Source organism: Halictus rubicundus, chromosome 7 (genome assembly GCF_050948215.1).
Source record: "Halictus rubicundus isolate RS-2024b chromosome 7, iyHalRubi1_principal, whole genome shotgun sequence".
NCBI classification, from domain to species: domain Eukaryota; kingdom Metazoa; phylum Arthropoda; class Insecta; order Hymenoptera; family Halictidae; genus Halictus; species Halictus rubicundus.
The window spans coordinates 14,770,850-14,796,879 of NC_135155.1; the positions used below are offsets into that span (position 1 = coordinate 14,770,850).

General features: G+C 34.6%; 5 protein-coding genes across 5 annotated transcripts; 2 read left to right on the forward strand and 3 right to left on the reverse strand.

Annotated features, from left to right (window-relative positions):
- Window positions 1-974: 974 nt before the first annotated feature.
- LOC143355673 (transmembrane protein 62) lies at window positions 975-6,457 on the reverse strand. Its single transcript, XM_076790720.1, has 13 exons — window positions 5,774-6,457; window positions 5,516-5,627; window positions 5,160-5,297; window positions 4,767-5,093; window positions 4,547-4,679; window positions 4,304-4,459; window positions 4,063-4,210; window positions 3,621-3,743; window positions 3,397-3,478; window positions 3,187-3,315; window positions 2,937-3,111; window positions 2,622-2,831; window positions 975-2,525 (listed from the first exon to the last, which is right to left on the reverse strand). The coding sequence occupies exons 1-13, from the start codon at window positions 5,975-5,977 to the stop codon at window positions 2,492-2,494; spliced, it is 1,971 nt and encodes a 656-aa protein (XP_076646835.1). The 5' UTR covers window positions 5,978-6,457; the 3' UTR covers window positions 975-2,491.
- A 1,786-nt stretch (window positions 6,458-8,243) lies between these two features.
- Window positions 8,244-13,447, forward strand: Incenp (Inner centromere protein). Its single transcript, XM_076790721.1, has 7 exons — window positions 8,244-9,699; window positions 9,773-10,945; window positions 11,364-11,710; window positions 11,999-12,182; window positions 12,345-12,542; window positions 12,628-12,748; window positions 13,254-13,447. Exons 1-7 carry the CDS (start codon window positions 9,241-9,243, stop codon window positions 13,445-13,447), a joined length of 2,676 nt encoding a protein of 891 aa, XP_076646836.1. The 5' UTR covers window positions 8,244-9,240.
- A 193-nt stretch (window positions 13,448-13,640) lies between these two features.
- On the reverse strand, window positions 13,641-20,358 carry Wdy (WD repeat-containing protein WDY). Its single transcript, XM_076790725.1, has 19 exons — window positions 20,006-20,358; window positions 19,841-19,934; window positions 19,610-19,714; window positions 19,349-19,540; window positions 18,970-19,081; window positions 18,767-18,903; window positions 18,490-18,691; window positions 18,028-18,228; window positions 17,752-17,957; window positions 17,271-17,471; window positions 16,945-17,189; window positions 16,288-16,545; window positions 16,133-16,213; window positions 15,807-16,069; window positions 15,294-15,534; window positions 14,768-14,942; window positions 14,087-14,275; window positions 13,850-13,941; window positions 13,641-13,770 (listed from the first exon to the last, which is right to left on the reverse strand). Exons 1-19 carry the CDS (start codon window positions 20,032-20,034, stop codon window positions 13,749-13,751), a joined length of 3,045 nt encoding a protein of 1,014 aa, XP_076646840.1. The 5' UTR covers window positions 20,035-20,358; the 3' UTR covers window positions 13,641-13,748.
- Window positions 20,359-20,391: 33 nt separating this feature from the next.
- On the forward strand, window positions 20,392-24,024 carry Bbs8 (tetratricopeptide repeat protein 8). The gene is made up of 8 exons (XM_076790722.1): window positions 20,392-20,616; window positions 20,685-20,877; window positions 20,965-21,097; window positions 21,462-21,606; window positions 21,669-22,093; window positions 22,457-22,628; window positions 23,118-23,324; window positions 23,409-24,024. The coding sequence occupies exons 1-8, from the start codon at window positions 20,518-20,520 to the stop codon at window positions 23,523-23,525; spliced, it is 1,491 nt and encodes a 496-aa protein (XP_076646837.1). The 5' UTR covers window positions 20,392-20,517; the 3' UTR covers window positions 23,526-24,024.
- A 139-nt stretch (window positions 24,025-24,163) lies between these two features.
- LOC143355676 (protein YIPF6) lies at window positions 24,164-26,011 on the reverse strand. The gene is made up of 7 exons (XM_076790723.1): window positions 25,669-26,011; window positions 25,336-25,464; window positions 25,179-25,257; window positions 24,892-24,934; window positions 24,686-24,817; window positions 24,389-24,546; window positions 24,164-24,308 (listed from the first exon to the last, which is right to left on the reverse strand). Exons 1-7 carry the CDS (start codon window positions 25,705-25,707, stop codon window positions 24,193-24,195), a joined length of 696 nt encoding a protein of 231 aa, XP_076646838.1. The 5' UTR covers window positions 25,708-26,011; the 3' UTR covers window positions 24,164-24,192.
- Window positions 26,012-26,030: the final 19 nt, after the last annotated feature.

Genomic DNA, 26,030 nt, shown 5'->3' on the forward strand with positions numbered 1-26,030 from the left:
CAATTATTCACACTAAGAATGACTTATTTATTTTTACGAATTACAAAGACCAATTAACTACCAATTTTAGTACATATCGAACTGAATTTATTAAGAAACAGATCCACTAATTATAATTAACAAAGAAAATGCTAAAAGCAAATGTGATAAACAAACATTAAAAACAACGTTTTCTATTTAAAAAGAATCAACGAATGAGCGTTAATGAAATTCATGTACGTGTAGTATAAACTTAAAGAAAGATAATACAGTTAAAAGTATTTGTAATGCATATAAAGAATGTTTTGAAATTTAAAATGTAGTTTCGTGACATAACACATATGGAAAGAATGAGAAATGATATTTTAAAGCGCTAATAAATGTATTCTAAGACTACTAAAGTCGTATATAACATTTATTAACACCCACATGCATTATTCTTTTGCTTCCTATAGATATATTACACGTATACAGAATATCTTTATCACATAAGCAGTTAAAGTCATATATAATCTATGCTATATATGAAAGGTCTGAAAATAATATTATCTTGCCTCTTTCTTCTAGTGCTTTATAAAATACATTAAATATACACACTCGATGTGACAAAAGAATTTATTGCAATGATTCCCAATACTTGTTAAAAAACACTCCCCAATATCATGGAATAAAGAAAAATTTAATAATTTACATTAAAGACGAATTAACTAATGCGATTATTAAACTGATTGACCAGATTTGGCATATCCAGAAGAAGAACGTCAGGATATTAATTGGGAATCATTGATACGTTGAGATCACATTTTGCCGTTTTGAGATCGTTTTCAACAATAGTGACAATCGGATTGTCTATAGAAAAATATAGAATAGCAATAAAACCTATTCGTCTAAGGAAATACTGATTTACATCTATAGAAAGATGTTCACTTGACTTTACAATTTCACGCCTCCATTTGCCAATTTCAGTCGGGAAACATATCCGATTTAAAATTAGATTTATAGTTTAAAAATCAATGTTTATATCTCTTCGTTTTAACATGCCACTTTTATGTGCTGTTATATATTTACTTATTATCACAGAGTTGAAACTTGATTGAACAGAATTGTAGTACATTTAACAATATGTTAAATCCGAACCCAATATAAATTTTAATAACACATTTGCATATTTGAGTATTCCTCTCACACAGTTTCCGATATTATAAATGTTGATAAACACGTAGACTGAAAACTTTGGTATGTCCCGTGAGTCTGATGTAATTTACAATTAAACATTTCATAATCAAATTCTAATAAAGAAAACTAAAAAGCTGCCCCCGATTTGAAATTGCTAACAATTCCAAATTAATTGGAAACACCGTAGTCCACAGTCAAAATGTTTATATCCGACGATTCCAAAAACAATTGTTTAAACGATTCGTCTCAAGGCGGAACAATAACACCGGAAATATTGTATATCTAAAAGACGAAAGAAAACACTCCTCTACTTTAAATTTCATACGAAATATAAATTTATATTATACATATTAAAATATCAATTTCTGTTGCACTTTTTTATCTACTGATATCGTACAGGCTGATTAGTAACTTAACTCTCAAGCATAATATATATCAAGAAAAATACATGGCAGCACTCTCTTCTCTCCATTTCAGTAATTGAAATTCCATACTTCTCTTTTGCACAACTAACGTAATAATGCCTATGTAAAATTAACATATAACGTGGAAGCATTACAATTATTATTGTGGATAATAGTTTTACGAATAGCAAATGAAATGTTTGATAGAAGTAGTTATCTTGGTAATAAATAAACTCGAAAATAATGTAACAATACATTTAACTATGTGTAAACTAATAAAGATAATGGATTTTATAATAATATGTTAAATTGTAAACGGTTTTCACTTTAATATCGATAATAAGCAAAGTCTGTGGCACTCTCCAAAGGAACTGGTTGAATAAACGTCTCCTAATACTTAAGCCTTTCGCTGCCAACTAACAAAAAGAAAAAAGATCGAAAAATGTTCGACATTTTTGTGATCTAAGCTTCTTTTATTGATGTTTAATCATTTTATTTTTGCTTGGTCCGTCATGTTTGATATTACATATACATTAGCAATTGAGCCTTTCTTTACCATGTGAATTAATCTCGTATTGCTTCATCCGAGAGATGAAAGTTTTTTCATAACATTTAAACGACGAAAGGATTAATTATTAGGATTTACACCTTCTCGATAACATGTAAACAAAAGCTAATACTCTAAACAGACATGTTGTATACACTCGTATACATTTGTAAAATGTGTCACAGCTATGACACGTATTAAATTAAATGCTGTATATTTACGGTTGTTACAGACTTTGAAAATTCTTCTATAAATCCACTCAACATGCATGCACTTCTCTTTAAGTCACCGGTGTTTACGCAAAAGCGTGAAGTCGTTTAGTTATACGAAACAAATATTAGTAATTCGCTACGTTTTGGTATAGAATCGTTGTACTATGAATAAATTAACTATGGGAGGACCATATTGCTATTGCAGATCTGGAAATAATAAAGAAGTTATTCGAGTTCCCCAATTTTGAAAATATCAAATTTGTTGTTCGTAATATATCGAAAGTCTTAGTTACGACATCATACCTCAAACAAGATTGCGGCATCGTATTCACTTGATACCATAACATTATTGCCAAGAAAATGCTCCAGGTGCGTAAAGGACACAACATGGTAGCCAGTGTCCCGTATGCCAACCAAAAGAAGTAAGCCATACTTGCTTGCATCAGAACCAACAACGTTATTGGCAAGTGTTGCCACACTGATTTATAATCACGTTTGTTGATACTCTGTAATCTGTAATTCACATTGTGTATCATTGTGTATTGTGAGTAGCTGTTCTGCAGGTTCACCAAAGAATAATTTGAATAATGCCCAACTCTCAGTGATATCGTGTCTCACCGTTTGTCTACTCCGTGAGCCAAGATTAAGGTAAGCGGTAGATGGAAAGAAAATAATTGAAAGAATCCATAAGCATAGGTGAAGGCACCGGGGAGGTAAGAATTTCCAACGAACGTTCCCCACGCGAAAATTATGCCCGTATGATTATCTATTACTTCACCAATAGCCCAAGGACCTGTGAAAAATAAATTTTCATGAGAATCAGATCTTCCAAGACAATACATCAGACAGTACATTTCCGATTACTCACCCACTGTTAAATACAACGCATATATAACTAATGGAAAACACAAGCGATCAACAGTGGATAATATCCATAACTTCCGCAGCCATGAGTGAAAGAATTTGATTCTCAACCTGGGCCGGTGCATCTGCTTTTCTACTCGAGGAAACAGTTTCTTTAAATATCTGAACTACGCGTCTTTTTATTTTATAAATTTTTCTTCCGTATTCTACTTACTTTCACACAATATGTGAAGGAAGCGTAGTAAACATAATGGGGTTACTAATAAGATCAACATTGTTCCAAACAAGGACTGAAACTATACAAAAAAAGTACATCGCATTATGGTAATAATTATTATATCTAATAATTAGAGGTGTGCGAGAACCCTTCTCGAACCGACATTTTCCGGTTCTCGTGCACCTCCAGTAATAATAGCATTTATACTGTAAGCCACTCACGATGTTGCTGACATTTGACATAAGTATTAGTCGAGGTAGAATACGGAATGATAGACGAGATCCGTCAAGAGCAAAAGGCTGGGAAACTATTGTCTCTCTACCATCTGAATCTACAGCTCTTACCTACAATTCATGTCCAACATTAGAAACCGTGTGTCGTATGCCAGATCAAAAAATTAAAATACTTAATGATGCGAACGAAAAACAATATACATTAATTCGAAACATTATCGTGTCTATGCAAATTCATTGAAATGTGTTCCTCAGAAATATGGAGCTGACATGACGTTTAAAAAATTTGATTTACATGATTGCTCAACTATGTAAATTCCAGATTAATGCAGCGACAAATTTTAACTTTTTTTTTACATTTCGATAATCAGCAGGCGATTTTGATAGACTTCGACGCAGAATAGAAAATGTGAAGATTATTCTACTAAACTCGAATAGTGTGTATTCCATCCAGGAATATTGTTGTATTCCATTTAGAAGTATAAAGAGGTCCTTTAACGTGTTCGCACTCGAACCAAACACCGTCATCGAGTTGAACTTCGACGCTCTTTATCGGTGCTAATGAGAATGCCAGCACTCTATAATAACGATATAAATTATTAATAGTATATAAACGACAGAAATCCATAAGTTTTAATAAAAGACAAACGTTTAAATTTGTGGAAGTTCACCTGATGTGTGTGGATTTAACAATGGACAATACATTTTCCTTCCTAGGCATCATATATAAAGCATGTTTAGGATTGGTAATCAATATCACTGGCCACTCTCCATATCTGACATCAATAAAAGAGAACTGACCATGATCTATTGCTGCTACACGATACCTAACAACACACAGAGCAGTGGTTGTGTAACATTGATTCTTATTGAACGAATTTCTAGAGTTTTAAATACGTGAGTAGATACTTTACATTCTATTATCTTTCCAATCGGCTAATTCTAATTCTAGAAACCCTGCCTGTTGCAGTGTGTACATGTTTGGTACTGTTCCACCAAGTGTATGATAATGCCCGCAAAGGTATACCATACTTTCCTTGAGTCTGCCTAAAGATACATACCGAAATACATGTTTGTTGCATATAGCAGATTGTTAACAACCTTAAAATGATGTCTATCTTGCAGCTCATTTACCTATGACATTTCTAACACCTGTACAGCTCTGAGAAAGTATACAAGAGGTGGGGTAGTGACCAAACCATATTATGAAGTCAGCATTATTTTCTTGGGACTTATTCACAAATCCGCTTATAGTTCTCATTTCTTGGTCATCCAACACCCCGACAAAATTGAATGGTCTTCTCGGGCCAGGTTTCAGACAAGCGTCGACCGCGATAAAAGTGTACAATTCAGAACCAATATTTATCGTGTACATGTAAGACCTTGGATGCTTTTTGCCTTGGATAGAATAGTTGGCATAGTAATTGTTCCTTGACTCGGTACTGACCACATTGAAATTATCTGAAAATATGAAAGCGTATTAACCTTTTTATAATTCATGATTTAAAAAAACTGTGTAGTTCATACCATGATTGCCTCTTACGTCTAGCCACAGCGTTCTTTTGCTAACTTCCGTCTCGTCTAACACTTGCTTGTAGTATTCCCATTCTTCTAATATTTGTTTCGATCCCATCTTGTCCTTAGTCTTTGCATCTGTGAGATCACCTATTAAATCAAAACCTAAATTTAATGCATATGCAATATGTATATCGTAAAGCAAACTAGAATGCAAGGAGAACAATAGACTCTTTTTATGCACATAGGTGTTCAGCACGCATTGTAAATAGGTCTTCTAAAATTAGAATATCTGTCTGAGTCCGTGTCTCCCACACTACAATTTTAACTATTGCAAAATGCGTTGCTTTAAATATTGTCGTCCTTACCAGAAGCCAGCACAACGGAAGGTTTAATGATATCCACGGTAACATTACAAAAATCCCTCAACTCTGATATCCTAAATGGGTCTCGAAATATGCTGATGTGTATGTCTGAAATCTAAAAACAATAGAAATTAATATTTATTTTTGCAATTGAAACGAAGACGATAAAATACATCGTATCAGAACTCTGAACAGTGATTAGTTAATTAGCGATACGGGAAACTATAGACATTAACGATTCAGTAGATAATTAGCGCACACCTGTAGAAACCAAATCAGGTGGTCGAACGACACTCCAATATCGTAAAACTTTGGATGGGACCATTCTTCTCGCGCCTGTTTGTTGGATGGTGTGTCGTCCAAGACGTGAGTGTCGACATTAATCAGATCGGCAACATTCGCAACGAGGATCGACAGCATTAATACAGAGACCAGAAGGGCAACGGTGGATTTCGTTATTTTCATTTCCAAACGGGTTCGGTGAACGCTTCGCACAGCGGTTTTCTTAATACTATCGTGGTGCCATAGAGCTTTTTAGTAAACATTCGATCTTAGTTTGCCGAGGCCACCTGCTATCTCTGTGTGTTCTTCGGTGTTTACCAATTCCCCGCTGTTTGTAGGTTACATTCCGTGACACAAGCGTGACACCCCACGAACAACTACTGTATCGCAACTGGAAGACAATTTGGAATCCCGATCTCTCATACTTCTACCACAATTCCCGACTGATCGAGAATCATGCGTCGGCGTGTACACGCCATCAAATCTCTAATCATTGCAGACCGCTACAAACGAAATCATCTGCGCTCTGCGCATGACGGATCATCATCAGTGGTGCTCATTCACTGTTCGTTCCTTAGACTTATACCTTTAGACTTTAGACCATATATACTTATAGTTCAGGCTTGGCATAACTGGCCCGATCCGAGGCTATCTTGACAGCTATCCACAGCTATCTTAGACCACATATACTAAGTTTATATGGTCTAAGAAGGCTACGCCCCCTTGACCCGGCCGCGTGTCTCGCTCCCCGTGACGGTCCAAGTTCTTGAGCCACATCAGACCCGTACCATATGATCTGCGCGTGGCACATTGAGGCGATACCCGTACCAATAGGTTTTCGTATTGTTTTGTTCTGAAAATAAATTTGGAAAATAGTTTTACTTATATTGTCAAAATTTTACTGACATTTAAGAAAACTAGATTTTCGCGAACGTTTAGACCTGCCTGGCGAAAAAGAAGACTTGAAATTATGAAGATTGAAAATTATCATGCGATACAGAGGAATAGACCTACAGGAGATACCACAAACAAAAAAAAAACGCATTGACAATAGTATCTCATGGGTGATGTGGAAATCTCTTGATACGAGTGTCACCCTAATGTGTCACGCGCAGTTCATATGGTACGGGCCTGAGGTGCCTCGAAAACTTGGACCGTCACGGAGAGCGAGACTATATAGTGATGGGCACCATCGACTAAAAACTATCGACTAAATCGATAGTAGCCAACTACTATTTTCAGTCGACTGTTTTACACGTCGCCATCTTGAAATTTCAAATGTCAGTGTCACACGATGGAACGAAAAGGTTAGAAATACATGATTATGACAGGACGTGCAAATATGCAAGTAATGAAATATGTAATAGATATTTCAATACTTTAATTCATATTAGATGTTAAAATCTTATTGCTATTTATGCGATATAAACTATATATGTGATATACGTAGGCATAGACTATAGCCCGCAATCTAGACGTAACCACTCAAAACGAAATTTTAGTCGACTAAAAACTATCGACTAAATATTCGATAGTATGTAGTAACTAAATAGTAATTAGTCGATAGTTGAATTTAGTCGATAATGCCCATCACTACTACCTTGTACACTTGGCTAGCAGTTTGAGCGTTTTATCACTACGTGAAATAGCGCTGTACCGACTGAGCCAGTGATGAGGTATTGGACGGTTTCTCCCGCGCATGCGCGACCAAAACCAGTGCTGTATCTATATTTTGGAGAAAGTAGTGGGAAAGTGTTGTTGGCGCGAAAGACTGGCGAAGAGGATTGCCGGAAGAGTCCAGGACGATATATTATACTTAATAATAATATTAATATTAATATTATATTTAATATATATATATAAATACATATACACATGTTATACATTAATTTTTCAAAATCAAATTATAACAAATTTTGAAAAATTATGCGGGGTGACCAAGGTGTCCCATTTTAGCTAATCTTATTACTTTACTGATGCCAAAATTGTCGCGCATGCGCGCGAAAATGAAGTGAGCTTTGAAATTTCGCCACAAGAGGTGCTGCTATCGCTAGTCAAGTTCTGCTCTGAAGTTTGCATTCTATTTTATAGAAAAATTGACAAGAATCATCGACTCGAATAGAAAATATTTCATTGCTTACCCGTTGATATTTTTTAATTTTTGACTATTCGAATTAAAGATGGAAGATGTAACTTTTTAATAGGAGCACTAAGGTTTAGAAATATAAATATGAAATTATGACGAAAAATCCATGAAACCCGTCTATCAGTTCGGACAAAATTATGAACTATTTTCCTGTAATAAATTTTTAAACAGGTTTTAATTAAATCAAAGGTGTTCTACCAATCAGAAACCGGCGAAAGTGCATTGAGAATGTCCCTAGAGGAAGTGGCGGGATCCAAAGTTCAGATGGCGCTTCTATGATCGTTTCAAATTGAACCGAAAAGTCGTTAGATACTTGTTCAGACTTGCTCGATCCTGATTGTCCCGCCAGTAGCATGAAATAGTGTTTGTCGTTAAAGTTGTCTTACCTTTAATACTTGTTAGTGAAGCCTATTAGTTTGTGTTTTGTATATTTTGTGGTGGAACCAAAACGTGACAATTAATTACTTACTTTGCAATTGGAATAAAAAAGGCGAGTATCTCGGCGGACAGTCCTTTAATTTTATTTAATTCATCGTGTTTTGTTACACACTGTTTCTTATTAACGTATTTCTGTATTTACATTTTATTGTGTTTCCGAACTGCATTGACAATTATCATCTCTGCATCTCTGTTAAAAATGTTCGTTTACTTAACACTAGAACAACCAAGGGGGTAAAAATGACTTGTTTGGCATTTCTTATAATCATTACTCTATTTCAGTACATTTTGTTTTCTAAAATTTTGTATTACTTTTTCTAAAATATGTAAATAATTAATTCTGTAAAGCAGTTTTCTTTTCTTTTTGTTTTTTTATTGTAAAACTTGACGTATATAGTATAACTACATATATCCAAATGAGTCATTTTGACCCCCACAGAAGAAATAAGAAAAAGCATGTCATTGCAATCCCACTGGTAAAAGTAGGTATATGTCAATCGTCGGTTGTCCTAGTGTTAAATTAAATCTGTCAGTAACAATTAATAACAGACAGGATGTGGTGAATCCTTAAAAGCTTGACTCGAAAGTTTGAAGTCACTTTTAGTACTGATAAGTTATAGTATAATATTTAATTTAATCATTAAATTACAACATAATACTCAAATTTAATTATATTATCAAAATATTACAAAAATATTATTGTGTTTATGTTGTGTTACAAGTTGTTTTGTTTTTTGTTATTATTATGTGTACTTATTACACCAATATTGTATATACATATACACCTATTATTAGAATAAAAAATATTTATTGTTATTTATTACTATAGATTAAATATTTTGATGTTTTTCAGATTTTAAACATGGCTACGATGTCCAAAGATAAAATTAAGGCAATGGTTATCAAAGAAATGTTAGATATTCATAATCAGTATATGGATGTAAAGAAATCTATTAATGATAATATGGATAGCGCCATACAATATTTAAATACTTTATTAGCTCAAATACCCCAATCAGCATCTGGTCCTTTAATCACAAAAACTCCAAAGGTATTAAGAAAAAAGGGAGCACAACGTATAGAGACTATCCCAGAGAACGATGTTGTCACTATCGATTCCATAATATCGGATGAAACATTTAATGTGAAAACAGAAAGTCTAAACAATGCCGAAGAAAGACCATCGGAAGTAACACGTGCTCGAGCAAAGAGAAAAGCTTCGGAAAAGGCAGCAGATAATATAAAAAAGCATGTATCGTTATCGCTTTCAACAAAGATGAGAAGACCCTTAAGCTTTGAAAGGGAAAGCGAACCCGTAAAGGTTTGTACAGTACTCGAATTGCTTGAACTATACTTCATCACATTTATCTTAAGTTAAAACAACAAATTTGCAGACTAAACGAGGGAGGCCAACTAAGAGGAGGCAACATACAAGCAGCTCGGATGAAGAATCTCAAGGTCCCGCAAAACATAGTAAAACAGAAGAAGTTATAGCGGAAGAGACCGTAGATAATAATAATTGTACTTTAACGGAAGAGGTGATGGTGGAAGAGGAGGAGAATAAAACACCAACGAATACCAATAGAACGAGAACGCTTTCGTCGAACAACAAGAAATCGAACAATAACATCATGGACGATACGGTTATCGCGCCAAGATCCGGTGGGCTCGACGATCGTTCTATGTACGAGGATGCGATCGAGAAACCCATAATGAATTCCACGATGAATCTAAACACTACTCATGTTATGAACAAGATGATGAATCTAACAGTAGTTCTAGAGCCTTTATCAATCGCGAGAATGAACGAAACAGTGACGCTGAACGGGTACAAGATGAGCGACACACAGAAACTCAGCCAGACGAAGAAAATCGAGTCGCATCCCGAGTCTAAGTCGACTAGAACGTCGAAGGTTCGATCGCAGCCTGAATTCAAGTCGCCCGAACCGATGAAGAACACTAAAACACTTAGAAGGTCGAAGACTCGGTCGCCTACAAAGCCGAAAGTCGGATCGCCTTCTTCGAAACAAGATATGTTGCAGGAGTTCAAAGACGCCATGGTAAACAAAGAGTTCGATGATCTAATAACGGAGGACGAATCATCACCGGAGATCAAGAAACACCGACCCCAGTTGAAGAAACGAGAGATCCGGAAACGACAGAAGCGCGTGAAAAGTTCCGTGACGTCGAGCGAGGACGAGATTCTCAGCACGCCTGCAAAACCAACTTTGAAGGAGGTGAACTCGGGCATGACCTTGCAGGAGATAAGGAACGCGTACAAGTCGAACGCTTTGTTCAGTCCTTACGCCAAAGAATCGGTTAAGAAGAGGGTCGAAGCGTTCGAACAGGCCGTAGGGCCAAGTCCAAAGCCTGGGATAGACGTCAATGCATCGACCAGGGTGACTAGAACGAAGACACGAGCATTGGTTGCTGCACAGACAGATGGTTCCGACAACACGAAGCCCGCAGAGAAGTCGGTTACACAGAAATTGGCGCGCAAGTCACTGGCGAAAGCTAAGAAAATCTCCTTAGTGAAGCAAACTAAGGATACGGAAGAATACAAAGAGGTAATGTCTTGTTGAATAATACTGGATGTTTAACCCGTCAGGGACGACGTCTGTACCTCGTACTGACCCTGAGGAATATTTCAAAATTGATTATAGAAGGTCAGATTATTGGGAAAATATAAAAAAATTTTAATCATCATGTATCGTCGATAATACTGAAGTAAATTGACAATCCATCGTCATCCCTGAAGGGTTAACACGTTCGCTATCAGAGTCACTCATGTTTGGTAAACACTTAGTAATTTATTATATACAAACAAATTGAATAATGGTATAGCAATTTTTAGTGGCGCCTCAGAGTCGTCATTTGAATGCCAAGAATCGCAATTTGAATGTTCTAACTACGAAGGCTGTTGCTGATATAAATGCTGGTGGCGAACATGTTAATGAAGAAGGTATTTTAATGTTATTTTTCTAGAACAAGGTTCAGTCTGTTAAGAAAATGCAAAGACTACTCGTCGCGGACAAAGGCACTCACCCTTCGCAACAGAAGACTACACCGTTGAGAAAAGCAAAGATTCAGCTTCCGATGTCTGTTAGTCGTATTCCACAAACTCCATCGAACTATCCTATCACGTATAAGTCATCGAGTGCAACGCGTACAAACATCATTACATCAGTGGATTCGTTCATTCAGACTTCGAAACCGACGAATAAACGCAACTCGTTCGACAAACAGGAGGAGAAGAAGCGCAAAATGAACGACGAGGATGCGAAAAAGAAACGGGAGGAGACGCTGAGACTTCAAACAGAGGAGAAGAGAAGGTAAGACACAATGATAAGTAGACTGGGTATTTTATGCATTTATGGTCAAATTGGATGGGTGTAATTCAAAGTAGATGAAAGATTAACAGAATTTGAGGATATCAATACATTATTTTCTACTTATCAAAGTGAAGTAAATAATATTATTAAACAAATAAAAGCCCTTCTATTTAGCTCCTGCTTCTTGCAATTGCTACAGGCAATTTTTATTTTGCATGAAGATCCGCTGTCTAATGATGAGTGCTAGATTACAAATGAGTATTACAACGTATGTGTTTTGTGAAAAAGGAAAAGGCAAGAGAAGGAATTGAAGATTAAGTTGGCGAGAGAGGCGAAAGAGAAATTGGAGGTGGAGAAACGTCACAGAGCTGAGAAAGAGAGAGAAGAGAAAGCGCGTTTGGCGCAACAGATGCAGGAGAAGCAGCGCGAGGAGTTGGAGAAGAAACGAATGGCTCAGTTACAACGGGCTCATGTATGTATCACGTTTAATCCTTATACAGAGTATTCTGCCTCTATAGCTGACTTGATTACCTCGAATAACTTCTAAACCATGCACTGTATTAAAATTTGGAAACATGAAATTTAAATGGCTTTGAGCTTTGCATCTTACTCGAAGTGTTCTTACGGATCGTAGGAGAAGGAAGAGAGAAGAAGACTAGAGGAACAGCAACGTTTGCAACGTTTGCAGGAACAAGAAGAAGCGGAAAGAATATTGGCTGAACAAAGACGTCGGGAACAGGAGGCCGAGAAACGGAAAGAACTTGAAGCAAGGGCTCAGCAACAGGCTAACGCCGAAGCGTTGAGAATAAAGAATCAAATGCTTCAGACACAAGTAAGTTTATGTACTAGCCCGCGTCTCTTTCATACGCGTACACCTTTTACCAAAACGATGTCCTAATATCTATGAATTCGTTTAGGCAAAATATGCAAACAAACATCATCAGGGTCCAACGAACTACATTTTGGATAGTGAACCTGACGAAGACGAGTCAGACAACGAGAGCAAACCAAAACACGCAGTTCCGTACTGGGCACAACGTAAGTTCATTTCATACGTTTATATCTCATTTAGTATATTATTATAAAGGTACAGCATAAATGAGCATTAATCGAATAATGTATTTACATGACAAATGATACACAGGGCGAGTCACTTAAGCACCATCTGAATTTACTCATAACCTACTCGTTGCAATAACAATAATTTTCAAACAAAAATTACTTTATATCAAATAAGACGTGCAATTTGATCACTAGATTTTTCATGTCTTGATACATTATTGAGATATAAAGGTGACTTTGAGTTTTTTCTTATTATTATGTGTGATATTTAAATATACGATTCGAGGGATTATTGAAGAAATTCTTAAGTAGCTCCTGGTTCTTGCAATAGATGCATAAAATTTTGATTCTACATAAAGATCCGCAGTCTACTGTTACATTATTAAATGACTGCAGTTCAGAGTCGTGACCGTAGAGCTTAAAATTTTGAATGATGGTTTAATTGAACGTACAAAAATTAAGAGAAATTTACTAATTTCAGCACCAGTGCGCAGAGGACAACTTTCCATACAACGATATGTGCCGACGAAATCAATCATCAGATTTTTCGACTCGAAGAAGTGCACACCAGACTTGACTGAGTTGTTCCAAGGTATAGACCGAAGTAGATTGAAGCGTACGTCCAGTGCAATTTGGAAGACGCCGCCCCGTTATTCCATGATGATGGCCGAATAAAAGGAAGGTACAGTTCATCGAATGCAATGTTGTTAATTACCGTGTTAAGCCTTAAACCGCAAGCGCCTGCTAATACCATATTGTAATGTATGTGATATAAAAATGATATTATATCATACTGACCGTCGAAACGATATAATCTATTTGACATGACATCAACGATTATAAGACTGCTGGTTCTGTTTTTTTTTTAAATTGTACTAATCTAACTTTTATCTCAATTTTATCTCTTCAATCTAAATTTTACAAATTTTACCGACCAGCCGTGTTCATTGGACGCTCTCGGTTGTCGATGTATCGTCTACGTATTGCGACTTCGTTTTCTGCAGAAAAGACATTTTACAGAAGTGGTTTGCAAAAGTGTGTTGTAAACGATATTTACCATCGATCTAACTCACTCACGTTAATTCCTTTTGTTTCTGTAAAATCGATGGTAATCTCGGTGTTCGGATATTCTCCAACGATTTTAATCTTAAGTGAGTGTATATAGGTATCTAAAGGAAGCATTATTTTCGTAAAAATATATTCGATGTATACTGTATACTTTAGGAGAAAACAAAGGATCGTAACATAAGAAACACTTGTTAACAATCTCACAAAATTAACACTTTTAGTTGTTTAAAATAGAAGCATACTCACGTGTGATAACGAGGTATCCAAAATTGGGTAATCCATGGTAACCATCATGACTGACTTATCTATGGTCGAGATTGTAAGTTTTCTTCCATCTATCACGGGGCCTGTGCGTTCAGCGATCGCGGATTTCACAAAGTCGGGGATATCATCTTTGAGTTCTTTTATTGTTTCTCTCTTACCTCCCTTTAACAGCTATTTAACGTGGAGGTAATAGTTATAATTAGACTGTGGATCTTTATGCAAAATAAAAACTGTCCAAGTCAATTGTACGAAACAGATGTTAAATAAAAGTGTATTTCCTCTTCTAATAATTTTAACGCTAGGTTTAAAGAGCACTTTATTATATTTTTAATATATACGCAAAGAAATAAATTTGGTTAACAATTCTTCGTGGATGCATAAATCCACGTATTAATAAGTAAACCTAGTATTAATAAATCAAGAGTAATATGCCAATATCATTCAATCCTTCCAATGTCTTTTTCGTATTTGACTAATTCATTTTTATGATAAATGTATAAAATATGCAGTCTAGTTATAATGATACTTCCTTGACTTATCGGATCGAATACTGTTTGTTAGCAACACAATAACATTGTCCAACATTGTTGGTCATCGAAGCACGAAAAGAATAAAAATTTGGTTGAGTAGTGTAATTAAAAAACGTAGAAGATTCTTAATTACTTTCACGCTAGTGAAACTTGAAGATCTTGCAATGTCAGGCGGAAGCCTGTAGTCATCGAAGTATTGGTATGCTGGGATCGTAGGCAAAATTGGCGACCATGCTTTGAATGTGCCAAAAGTTGATATATAACGTCCCCCTAACGTCCATAAGCGTACCGTGCAATCTGTGCTGCCACTTAAAACAACAGAGATTCTCTGAGACATACAAAAAAATGATAGCGAAACTTTTTATTGTGGATATGTACTGACGAAAAATTATTTTAGCGAGCGGAACTCTAAATTGTGTTAAAAACACTTTTTAGTCAAATTATCGAAAATGCCTAAATCGTACAGGTCCACCCTACATTGCGTTGAAGTAATCCTGTATAAGGGCGCCTCAAGATCTTTTAAGTGCCTTAGGGCCTCTAAAGATCTTAATCCGGCACTGGGGATTATATATATCTGAAATCCCGAACATTCTCGAGAATCCGAAAATTTTCGGATTCTCGCACACGTCTAGAAATTAGTAGTGGGTAATTAAAATTACCTAACGATGATACGTGCGTCAGAAATGATCTGCACAGATTTAACAGGTTTCGTGTGGCCGCGTACAGAAGTGAGCAAAAGCGGCAACGGTTGATTCCTGATAGCTCTTTTCGCTCCTCCGTCGATTCTGTCTTTCCATAAAAATGGAAACTCCAGTCTTAAAAGAGGCATGCATACCACAGAGGTTTCTGACATCAGATAGTTTGCGAGATGCCAAACCTTAATGTATCCTCTATTATGACCTAAACCATTTAGAGATAAGATTACATTTTAGTTTTTTTAACACAAGATGGCACGTTAGAAAAGTGTATTGTATTTTCGTATGCTTTGCCACGGAGAAAATAGTTCTGCAAATAATACAGATCGTAATGTTTATGTTAAATTGTGTGGCATGTATTTCAACACAATTATAATTGTACGTCACAATATTTATTGATTATGAACTATCGCATTAATTTATGATCAATAAATTTTGTTGTAAAAAGAAAGCTAGCATACACATTCTTTCTTTTACCTGTTACGAGGAAATCGTTCTTTGGGTCTGTTGCCAACGATAATGCACAGTCACCCTCCTTATGAATGACTGAAAAGGCTTCTAAAAATCCACCGCCCGGATGATGACTCCAGACTTGTATCAAACCAGAATCAAGAGAGACTAACAATGTCCCAACATTGGGCTTAGATGATCGAGCATTTAGAAATAGCATGGCTCGCACAGCAACAATTCGTATAATGTTCAATGCTGATTGTTGGTGCTTAGAAACTTTATTATATTGTCTATAGATTGCATACATAATTATGTTTGTAGTATGTGTCTATAATGTAAGTACTATCATTTACCTGTCCATTAAATTTTGTATTTGTCCCATTTCCTGAGAAGTCAATTTCCCATCTTCATCTTTTTTGTATCTTACGTTGAATCTGTTTAATATTGAGAATTTTTAATTAATTTGTAGGATAATATTGTTGAGAAGATACTGTTCATGTCTTCGCACCTGGCTGTTGGGTTCTGTACTTTGTATTTTCTGTATGGTTGTCCCGTCTCCAATCTCCAGAGTATTATTTCTCCATTATGTGTTGCCGTTGCTAACACTTGGGGGTACCATATAGCCGAGCAAAGAATATCATCGGTATGATTTACTCCCCAGCTTTTTATAAATATATTTGTGTCGGAAGTTGCAAATTCTACAACTTGACGATTCCAACCACAGGACAAAATTCGATTTTCTATCCAAGCGAGACTTGTTATTTCTCTAAATTAAGACAGTAAGAAAGATAGTAGCGCGACGTATTCGATGTTCACGGTTATGCAATTACTAAACTGCGGATTTTTATGAAACATAAAAATTGTCTGTATTAATTGTCAGATGCAGGAACTGCATAGACATTCATTTCTTTTCTTAATAATTTTTGTGAGTTGAGAACAATACAACAGTATTTTTAAATCCTTTTGATTAAATCATTCGTCTTGTAATTGCACAACCATAATTCAATTACATTGTTATTTAGATCTCTGTGCAATTCACAATTGCAATTGGAGTACATTTACAAGGTACTCTTAAGTTCAATGTAATCAGAATTATAAGTTAAAAGGTAACAAATCGATTAGCACAAATGTGTACAATTTTTGTAATCGTAAAATAGACTTGTACTTTTTCTTGTCGAGTGCCATGTTTCTCAAACAGGTACCCGTGTTGAAATTCCAAATTTTCAACGATCCATCACGAGCACCGGTTACGAGTAACTGATCAGCTTGATCGAAGCAAGCCGCTGTGATCTCAACATCGTGATACTGACCGTATAAGAATTGACTGTGTGCATGCGTTACCAAGTACAAGCGAATTCCAAGCCACGGGTCCCAAATTATTATACATGAATCTAACCCAGTGGAAACGATCTAAATATATAAAGAATGACACGTTATGGTCTTACATTATTTTATGAAGTATACGAGATTCTAAGCTAAGTGAAACGATACCACTTTATAAAGATGATTGTATAGGATACAGCTAACTGGTTTTGTGTGAGTATAGCCATCTGATACTTCCTCGTTGATGACAGGATCGCAAACAATCACAGCGATCATTATACTAGCAACTATCATTTTATGATTCAACGAATTGTAGACGATAGTCATTAATGTATGTTCGCCTAATTCGCTTGGAAGACCATTGTACGTCTATAGACATTAAAGCAAATCTCTGATTACATCTTAAAACGTTAAGATTATAAGTAGACTGCGGTTTTTAATCGATCGATTACAATAAACAAGAGCCAAACAGAAATTTATTTTTACTTTTAATAATTTTGATAAACTGAGACTAATGCAATGAAGCTCTTCAATTCTTATAACCTATCTCCTGCTTTAAATTGCACCTATTCATTTTTACCATAAATGCATAAAATCCGTAGTCTAATTATAAGTAACGTATACAATTGACTGAAATTATTATCAAGACCTGAATACAAGATCGTGCCGACACATCCCATACTTTGATGCATTTGTCATTCGAGAGAGAGTATACACGTTTACCATTATTCTGTATTACTAAACTACAAATAGTTGCGTGGTGTCCTTGGAAAACACAAGTTGCTCGTTTCGTCACAAAGGGGTTCCATACTCGGACTATGCAATCAGGTCCTCCGGTCACTAGCATTTGACTTTCTATAGTTTTTATAAAAATTTGTAGAAACACTAATGATTAAGACTAATAGCCTCGCGTTACAAAAAGTACCTTCGCAAACAGTGAAACAAGTTATTCCCATATTGACTTTAAATTTGTATTGCATTCTTTTTCCTGTGAAATCACTGAACAGCAATGAACAAACAGAACATCTGCTGCTGGACATGAAAGCTTTCAGGCTCCCATAGTAAGCTACCTGTTTTACCCAATCCGTGTGCATTCTTTTCAGTTCCATGACTTTCAGTCCTGGTACTGCATCCTGTATTTGAAATCATTATTAATTAAATCATTACCTCCAGAGAGGTAAAGCTACTCTTCAAGCACGAAGAACAATAATTTTGACAATTTTTTACCAGAATTTCATGAAAGAAATGAAAAATCTAGTTACAGGTCTTTATTATACAGACTTTGAAGTATGAAGAAAAATTTTTTTATAATTTTGTTACAAAATTCTCAAAATTAAATTTGTTTTTCTAGAGTGACTTTACCCCTCAAATTACTGTACAATTAAACGGCTTGCCTTTAGAACAGGCTCATAACGAACGAACAATATATCACGCTGGGGATCTTGTTTAAATGGACCTCTATCCACAGAAGAGAATGAAATAACTTTAATGGATCCACTCATGTCTCCAAGCACAATGTACGAGTCGTCCTTGATATTTTTACTGAAGTAGTAATTCATACAGGTGACTGCTGTTTCAAGACTTGATATCTACATGCATTGTTTCTGCCATGAAAGAAGAATCATTTATGAAATTAGTTAATGTCTACTGAGAATCTAACGAACCACTACTCGGAGATCAAATTTTTTGGCCACGCTGTCGTAGAATCTTAAATCACACTCGGTAGAACTTATACATACTATCTGCACATCTGGCATTACTATCATGTCAGTTATTAAAGTTTGTTGTACTTTTAGGAAGGCTGTAAAAAAAGCACATGTTAAATATTTATAAAGACTGTATAAATGAAACGTTAAAGATTACTAACCGCTAGTCGACTGTACAGTACGTTCATATTTCAGATCCAGTGACCAATAATTAATAACTCCTTCTTTAGTGATTGTTAAGTAACATCCTCTTTGAAAACCTCCGGTTCTGTCCTAAAAACATTATGAAAGCATAGTATTAATACAAATGTAATTGGTAGACTGCGGATCTTTATGCAAAATAAAAATTTTCTTTACAGGTTTTGCACTCTAAATATAAACGATCTGTAATGGGGTGAACTTGGAATGCAAAACCTATAGATGTTTTGAAATTCTTTCAATCTTTCTATTGTTTGAAATTTCTCCAATTTTGTTATAAATGCATAAAATCTGCAGTCTAGTAATTACGATATAAGTTTACTTATGCATTTTTGTTTGTACAGGGAGGATCTCAGGACAGAATACGATTTTGTGTATAGGTGTACGGTGGTTTGACTTTATCAGTTGAGGAGCATCTGTTATCGGAAGCTTCAATATCTGTCGATGTAGGGCAGTGTCCTTTTTTTGGAATTCTAATAATAAATATGAAATAAATTCATCCCACGTTACGTTTCCATCTCTTTTTCTGTTCATCTGTAATTGATATATATATATAATAAAATGATATTCACATAGATATTAATACTTTTCTTCTATTCTCACCTTTTTAAATAGTACTTCAAATTTATCGTCAGGTATTGCAATATGTAATATATGTTTAAAAGCATCATTTAGTTGAGAAATGTCCATTTCTTCATTTTGTGATGTCTGCAAACATAATATTTTCTGAAGTAAGTCACACTATCCACTTTATTTAAATTATTTCATTATTTTTTATCATTATTATTGCATAAATATTAATAATTCGAATGGTTGAATATTTTTTAAATATACCAGAAAGGCTTCGTGTAGACGCATCAAGGTTTCTTCTGTGCATTGCTCTTCTATACTTTTAGTCTTGAAGAAATCATTGAAGGCTTGTTTAACGCTATATAATAAATATATATTGATTACACTATTCTACAATATTTTGTTAATATGATATAAAAAGATACTGACCTAATATCATTTATGTGAATGTCTTTCATTGTTTCAAATATGAATTGAGTTTTACTTAATTTGCAAAACAATAATACAAAAAGTAGTTAAAATAAAGAAACTATATAAATATATAAATAATGTATTATGATCTTCTTCACATTTTGACAGAAGTAAGGTTTCAAAAAAATATGACAGTCCTTTATTATATTAACTGCAAAAAGTTGCTTTCATAAAAATACATCATATTGTTAACATTTCATTAAAAATGCATTGATTTTCATTTGCCGATATTTTTATATGCATTTTAAATGCACAACATAAGTAGAAATGAGTATTATTAACATTAATCAACAGTTGTCCATGTTTCATACATGGTCAGGGTTATGAGGAAAATAATCAATAACATCACTTGGAAAAATCGTTTGCCTACAATATGTACATAGTTAGATACAGACAAGTGCAATAGTATGATGTTCTAAAACATTGAGTTATTTTTTTACAAACTAATTAATTCTCATAACGTTTTTTAAATGGAATTATTCAAAGCTCTGAGTTTATTTAGCAGAGGAAAGTATGAAGAATGTGCAGCAATATGTTCAGAATTGTTGAGAAAAAATCCGTTAGACCAGGTATAAGGAAAGTTTAATCAATTATTTCTTACCCAATGCTGATTATCATACAATATATTTTATAACAGGCTGTATGGGTGTTGAAAATGCGTGCCTTAACATTACAAGTATACGTTGACGACATAGAAGGAGAAGAAGAAGGAATTGCTGAAAGCTTACTGGATAATTATACTATATCTTCTATGCCTAGACCTGGAACATCCTTAAAAAATCCTGGCACCACTCATATAGGACAACATCTGAGACCCAAGACGCAGTCAGGTTTGATTTAGAAACTTTAACATACCTCTACATAATAAACTGCTTGCTCTATTACAAACGAGTATAAATTTAGTATATATTTTGTAGGAAGGCCACTTACAGGAGTTGTACGACCAGCCACGCAATCTGCAGTGTCCCAGTCATTTGAGCAGACATTAAGAACACCGAGAACTGCCATGACTGCCAGACCGATCACAGCAAATTCTAGTCGCAGTGTTAGGTACACTCTCTAAATTGCTCTCAGAATCGTTAAATAGAAACTGTAACATTAACACTAGATTTACAGGACTCTAAAAGTGACTATTTTACATTACTTTGTAAAAATAACGAGAACGTGTCTATCCAAATTTTTAGCCATATTTTACAATCTGTACCCGAAGTAATAAGTCTGTTAAATAATTCCTCATAGATGTATCATTACAATCTCAATAATTGCAAATTAAAAATATTGGAACGCGTCCCATAAATCTAGTGTTAACACTTTATCTACTGGAAGCTCTTAATAGGATTTTCAATTACTGCACTACACCAAAAGGAAACTTAAAAAATTATGAACAATGTGTTAATAACTTTGTATTTCGTAGATTAGGCACAGCATCCATGCTAACAGAGCCCGGAGGACCATTTATACAACTGTCCCGCTTAAACATTGCAAAGTATGCTAGTCAACCCAACATTGCAAAACCATTGTTCGAATATATATATTATCACGAACACGATGTGAGATATGTAAGTATGCTTCACTTGAGATATCTAATTAACGATGAAGTTTTAAATAAAACTATTCTTAGGCACTAGACCTGGCAGTCCAAGCAACACAAGTTTGTCAATACAAAGATTGGTGGTGGAAAGTTCAACTCGGCAAGTGCTATTACAGTTTAGGATTGGTAAGAGATGCTGAGCAACAGTTTAAGTCAGCATTAAAGGATTGCAAAACTATCGAATCTGTCCTGAGACTGGTCAGAGTGTACATTAGGCTAGATCAACCATTGACTGCTTTAGAGACCTGTAAGAAAGGTCTCGAGTATTTTCCTAACGATGTCAACATTCTTACTGAGATGGGACGTATATTTGATGGCTTAAACAATGCTGGCATGTCGTTAAAATATTATAAAATGGTTGTTCAGGAAGATGCTTCGCATACGGAAGCCATAGCCAGTATTGGCATGCATCATTTTTATAATGATCAGCCAGAACTGGCTTTACGTTTCTACAGGTAAAAGTGAATATACAGGTTGTGCTCTCCAAATTAATCCTTTCGTAATCAAATTCACTCTACATGAAATTGCCACGAATAGTAGTTTGAGAATCATTATAGATGAATCAATGTGTATGCCAAATGAATATTTTATATTCACTGTTATACACAATAAAATTTTGAATTTAGGAAAAGTCAATTTTATTTGATTACGATAATTTAAGGAAACGAATTTCTAGAAAAACTTAATTTGCAAACGGATGAATTTGATTTGCAACGGGGTGAATTTGGTCTCCAAAAGAGTGAACTTGGAATGGAAAACCTGTAAATGTAACTGATAAGGTTGATATGTAATTAAATTTACTCTTATTCTCGACATAGACGATTACTACAAATGGGTGTGTATAATGTTGAGCTATTTAATAATCTTGGATTATGCTGCTTTTATTCCCAGCAATATGACCATGTTATATCATGCTTCGAAAGGGCACTTAATCTTTCTACAGATGAAAACGCGGCTGATGTATGGTATAACATATCTCACATTGCTCTAGTAGGTATACAAACTATTTTTAAGTACACTCCTTCCCCGATTTACACGACTTTCGAAATAACGGATTTTCAAAAATAAAAATTTATGCGCACATATTTGTACAGTCATTTTTTTTTTAGTGATGAAAGTGAAATCCCACCGATCAGGAAAAAAGATTAATAATCTATGATAGTGATGATAGTAATTAAACGTATGAACTAACTTTTTATGAATTTTGTATTTCTAGTTTCTATAAAATTAATTACATATAGATTTATATATTTATTATTTCATAAATGGACTGATATTTGTTGTTTTTCATTTGTATTTTATTTTACGTTGAAATAAATAAATTTAATTAAATAACTAATTAAATAATGTTTTTTATACAAAAAGCCATGATTTCGATTTACATGGTATTCTGAGGATTTTCCGTGTAAATCGGGGGAGATAGGTGTATACAATTTCGATCTTATTCTTTTTTATAGTTAAGTTTGTAAATAATTTCAGACAGTAGGTGACGTAACAATGGCAGAAGAATGTCTGAAGCTTGCTATTGTAAGCGACAACAGACATGCCTTAGCGTACAATAATCTCGGAGTCATACAAATACGAAATGGAAACCTAACAGCAGCTCGAACGTATTTCCATGCCGCTGCTAATATTGCAAATTTTATTTACGAGCCTCACTTTAATAGTGCCTATTTAGCTTACGAGGTATTTACCTCGTTTTCTATAAATTAACTTATCAAAATTTATATTTAAGAACTATCGTGTTATAAATATTATAAAAATCCGTAGGTTGGAGACCTGCAGACAAGTTACATTGCGGTGCAAAAATCTCTGAGTGCATATCCCGGGCACTGCGATAGCAAAATTCTTCTAAAACGATTGGAGAAATACTTTTCACACATGTAAACTGCAAGATGAATAGAGAGCAATTCTTTCGTGTTATAAAAATGATATATTTTATTTAATGTTTGATTTAAATTTTACAGCTAAAATTATGTACACAATTTGTATATATATATGTATGTATATGTATATGTATATGTATATGTATGTAAAGAGTAGAAATTGCGACTTGTTCAAATCTGTCAATTAAGAAATTAAGCATTTTTTTATAGGAATGTCAGCTTGCGGAAAACTCGGTTGACAAAAATGCAATTTTTAAATAAGGAATCATCCTGGAAGATTATATAAATAGAATAATTGTAATGTTAATCGATAAATTATTCGGTATCACATTGGCCAATTCTTTTTATCAGATTTATATATAAATATATAAGAATTTACTAATTCACTCGACTGTCATTCACTGTTTCATACTCTAATGAATATATATAGGTAATTGCAATTGACATACAAACCGGTGATTCCCTAAAATGCATAGTAATAAATGTATGTATATATATATATATGTATACATGTACCTTCTATTTTATCTACAGAAAACTCAGTATGACGCACGTTTAGATTCTACGAATTATAAAGTATATTGCAGGCTATGCAATGTCTCCGTTAATTTGTGCACAAATACTGAACAATGTACAGTCTTATTATTATAAATGATTTATATTTTATTTTATGTAGTGTGAGATATTACCAGCCACGAAATTACAAAATAGAATAAAAATATTGGATAAACGGCTAAAGCTTTCCTTCCTACTGGTTGACTGTCACCAAGAAATGCCATCGATGCTAAAATATATTAAAAATGCCGGTAATAAAGAATACAGAATAAAAGGATCAAAAAGAAATGTACATAATCCTATACTAACCATATGTTGCCCATGCAAATCCAGTCATGGAAATAAAGAACCTTAAACTAAACAGGAAAGTTGTTTGCTCTGCCATCAAAATGATTCTACATAAAATTAGAGCTATAGCAGTTGGCAGCAAACAGTATCCTAAGACGCAAATACTTTGGAAGAAAGATCTGTAACATATCGGAAAAAATTCAAGTGGTTGAAATCAAAGCGAAAGAAACAGGAAGCACATTAATACATGAAATTGAAGTTAATTTGGTCCACGATACAATTACTTTAAAGTGAACTATAACATTTGCATTTACTTACATATTGCCACCTAGTAACTTTGAATTCAACGTAACCACCATAGACCCAATCCATACAATTACAAAAACCTCTGCAAATTCTGGTCCTCCATCATTAGAATCATCTGCTGCGTCTGAAGACCCTTGCAGTATCCTAAACAACAAGGATTTCATAATACTCTAAAGTAGTAAGAACTGAGAAGTGAATACAAGAAATGCAACACTTACATTGCCATGAACGTACATAATACTAATGGTCCCCAAAGGTCCCCTGAAATATGGTAAGTTCTTTGTTACAACTTTTCAGTGTAACTGTTTATTAACCATTTTAGTGCCAAGGATCATTTCAAAAACTATGCTGAGTAGTGCCAAGTAGTGCAATTGTACTATTCTGTTTCTACATCAATAAATGCCATTAATTGAACGTCCCAACCAAATGTTGTGGCATTATTCAACATACGAACAGTGCGATCGCCCTGCATGGCACTAAAATGATTAAAGCTACATATACTTACATTCTTTCAGTAGACTTTTTTTCTCTTTAGGATACAAAACATGGAAAAACTTTTTACCCACTGCTCGAACATCTCTGAGCTATAGAAAACATTACCGTTCTAGTGAATTCTCACGACGTTTCTCTCTATCGTTATCAACCATATAACATTGACTTACAATTGTGTCTTTAATTGGTTCGTCTAAGGTATTAAATTCAGGTTCTCCAAGGTTTGAACTATTCTTTGTTCCCACTGTCATGTCACCCTCCATATTTTGAGGGTCATCATACTCCATGGTAACTTTGAACTTGAAACCACAGATTCATATTATAATCATTGTTCTAACCTTGTCAAAGTTTTACATTTCGAGTCGAATTGCCTCGAAGAACCAACATATTTATCGTCAGAATAACAAGAAATAAAGCTTAATATAACACCAGATTTATTATACCGAACGTATGTAGTAGATCGACAAAGAATTGAACACATTATTTTTAAATAACATACTCACATCGAGATTTGTGTCAGCCGTCGCTGCCATGTTTGCCATCGTCAGTGGACTCGAATTACGAAGTAATTAACTATATTATTTAGACGTTAGGCGATTGTATATTATTGTCATATCAAATTATATCACTGGCATGTGCACAGAACATGAATTAACCCTTTAATTAACACATTCGTGCAACATCTTGAAAACGGACACTGTGTATGCACGAACTGTTGCAATTTCTTCTATCCAGGAATAGTGTCAGTAAAAAATCTAAAAGCATACACACGCATTACGTGTCGAACGTACTTGATCATCGCATAGCAATAAACTAGCTATCGAGATCTTTTAATTATTTTCTCGCGAAATACGTCGTCGAGTTG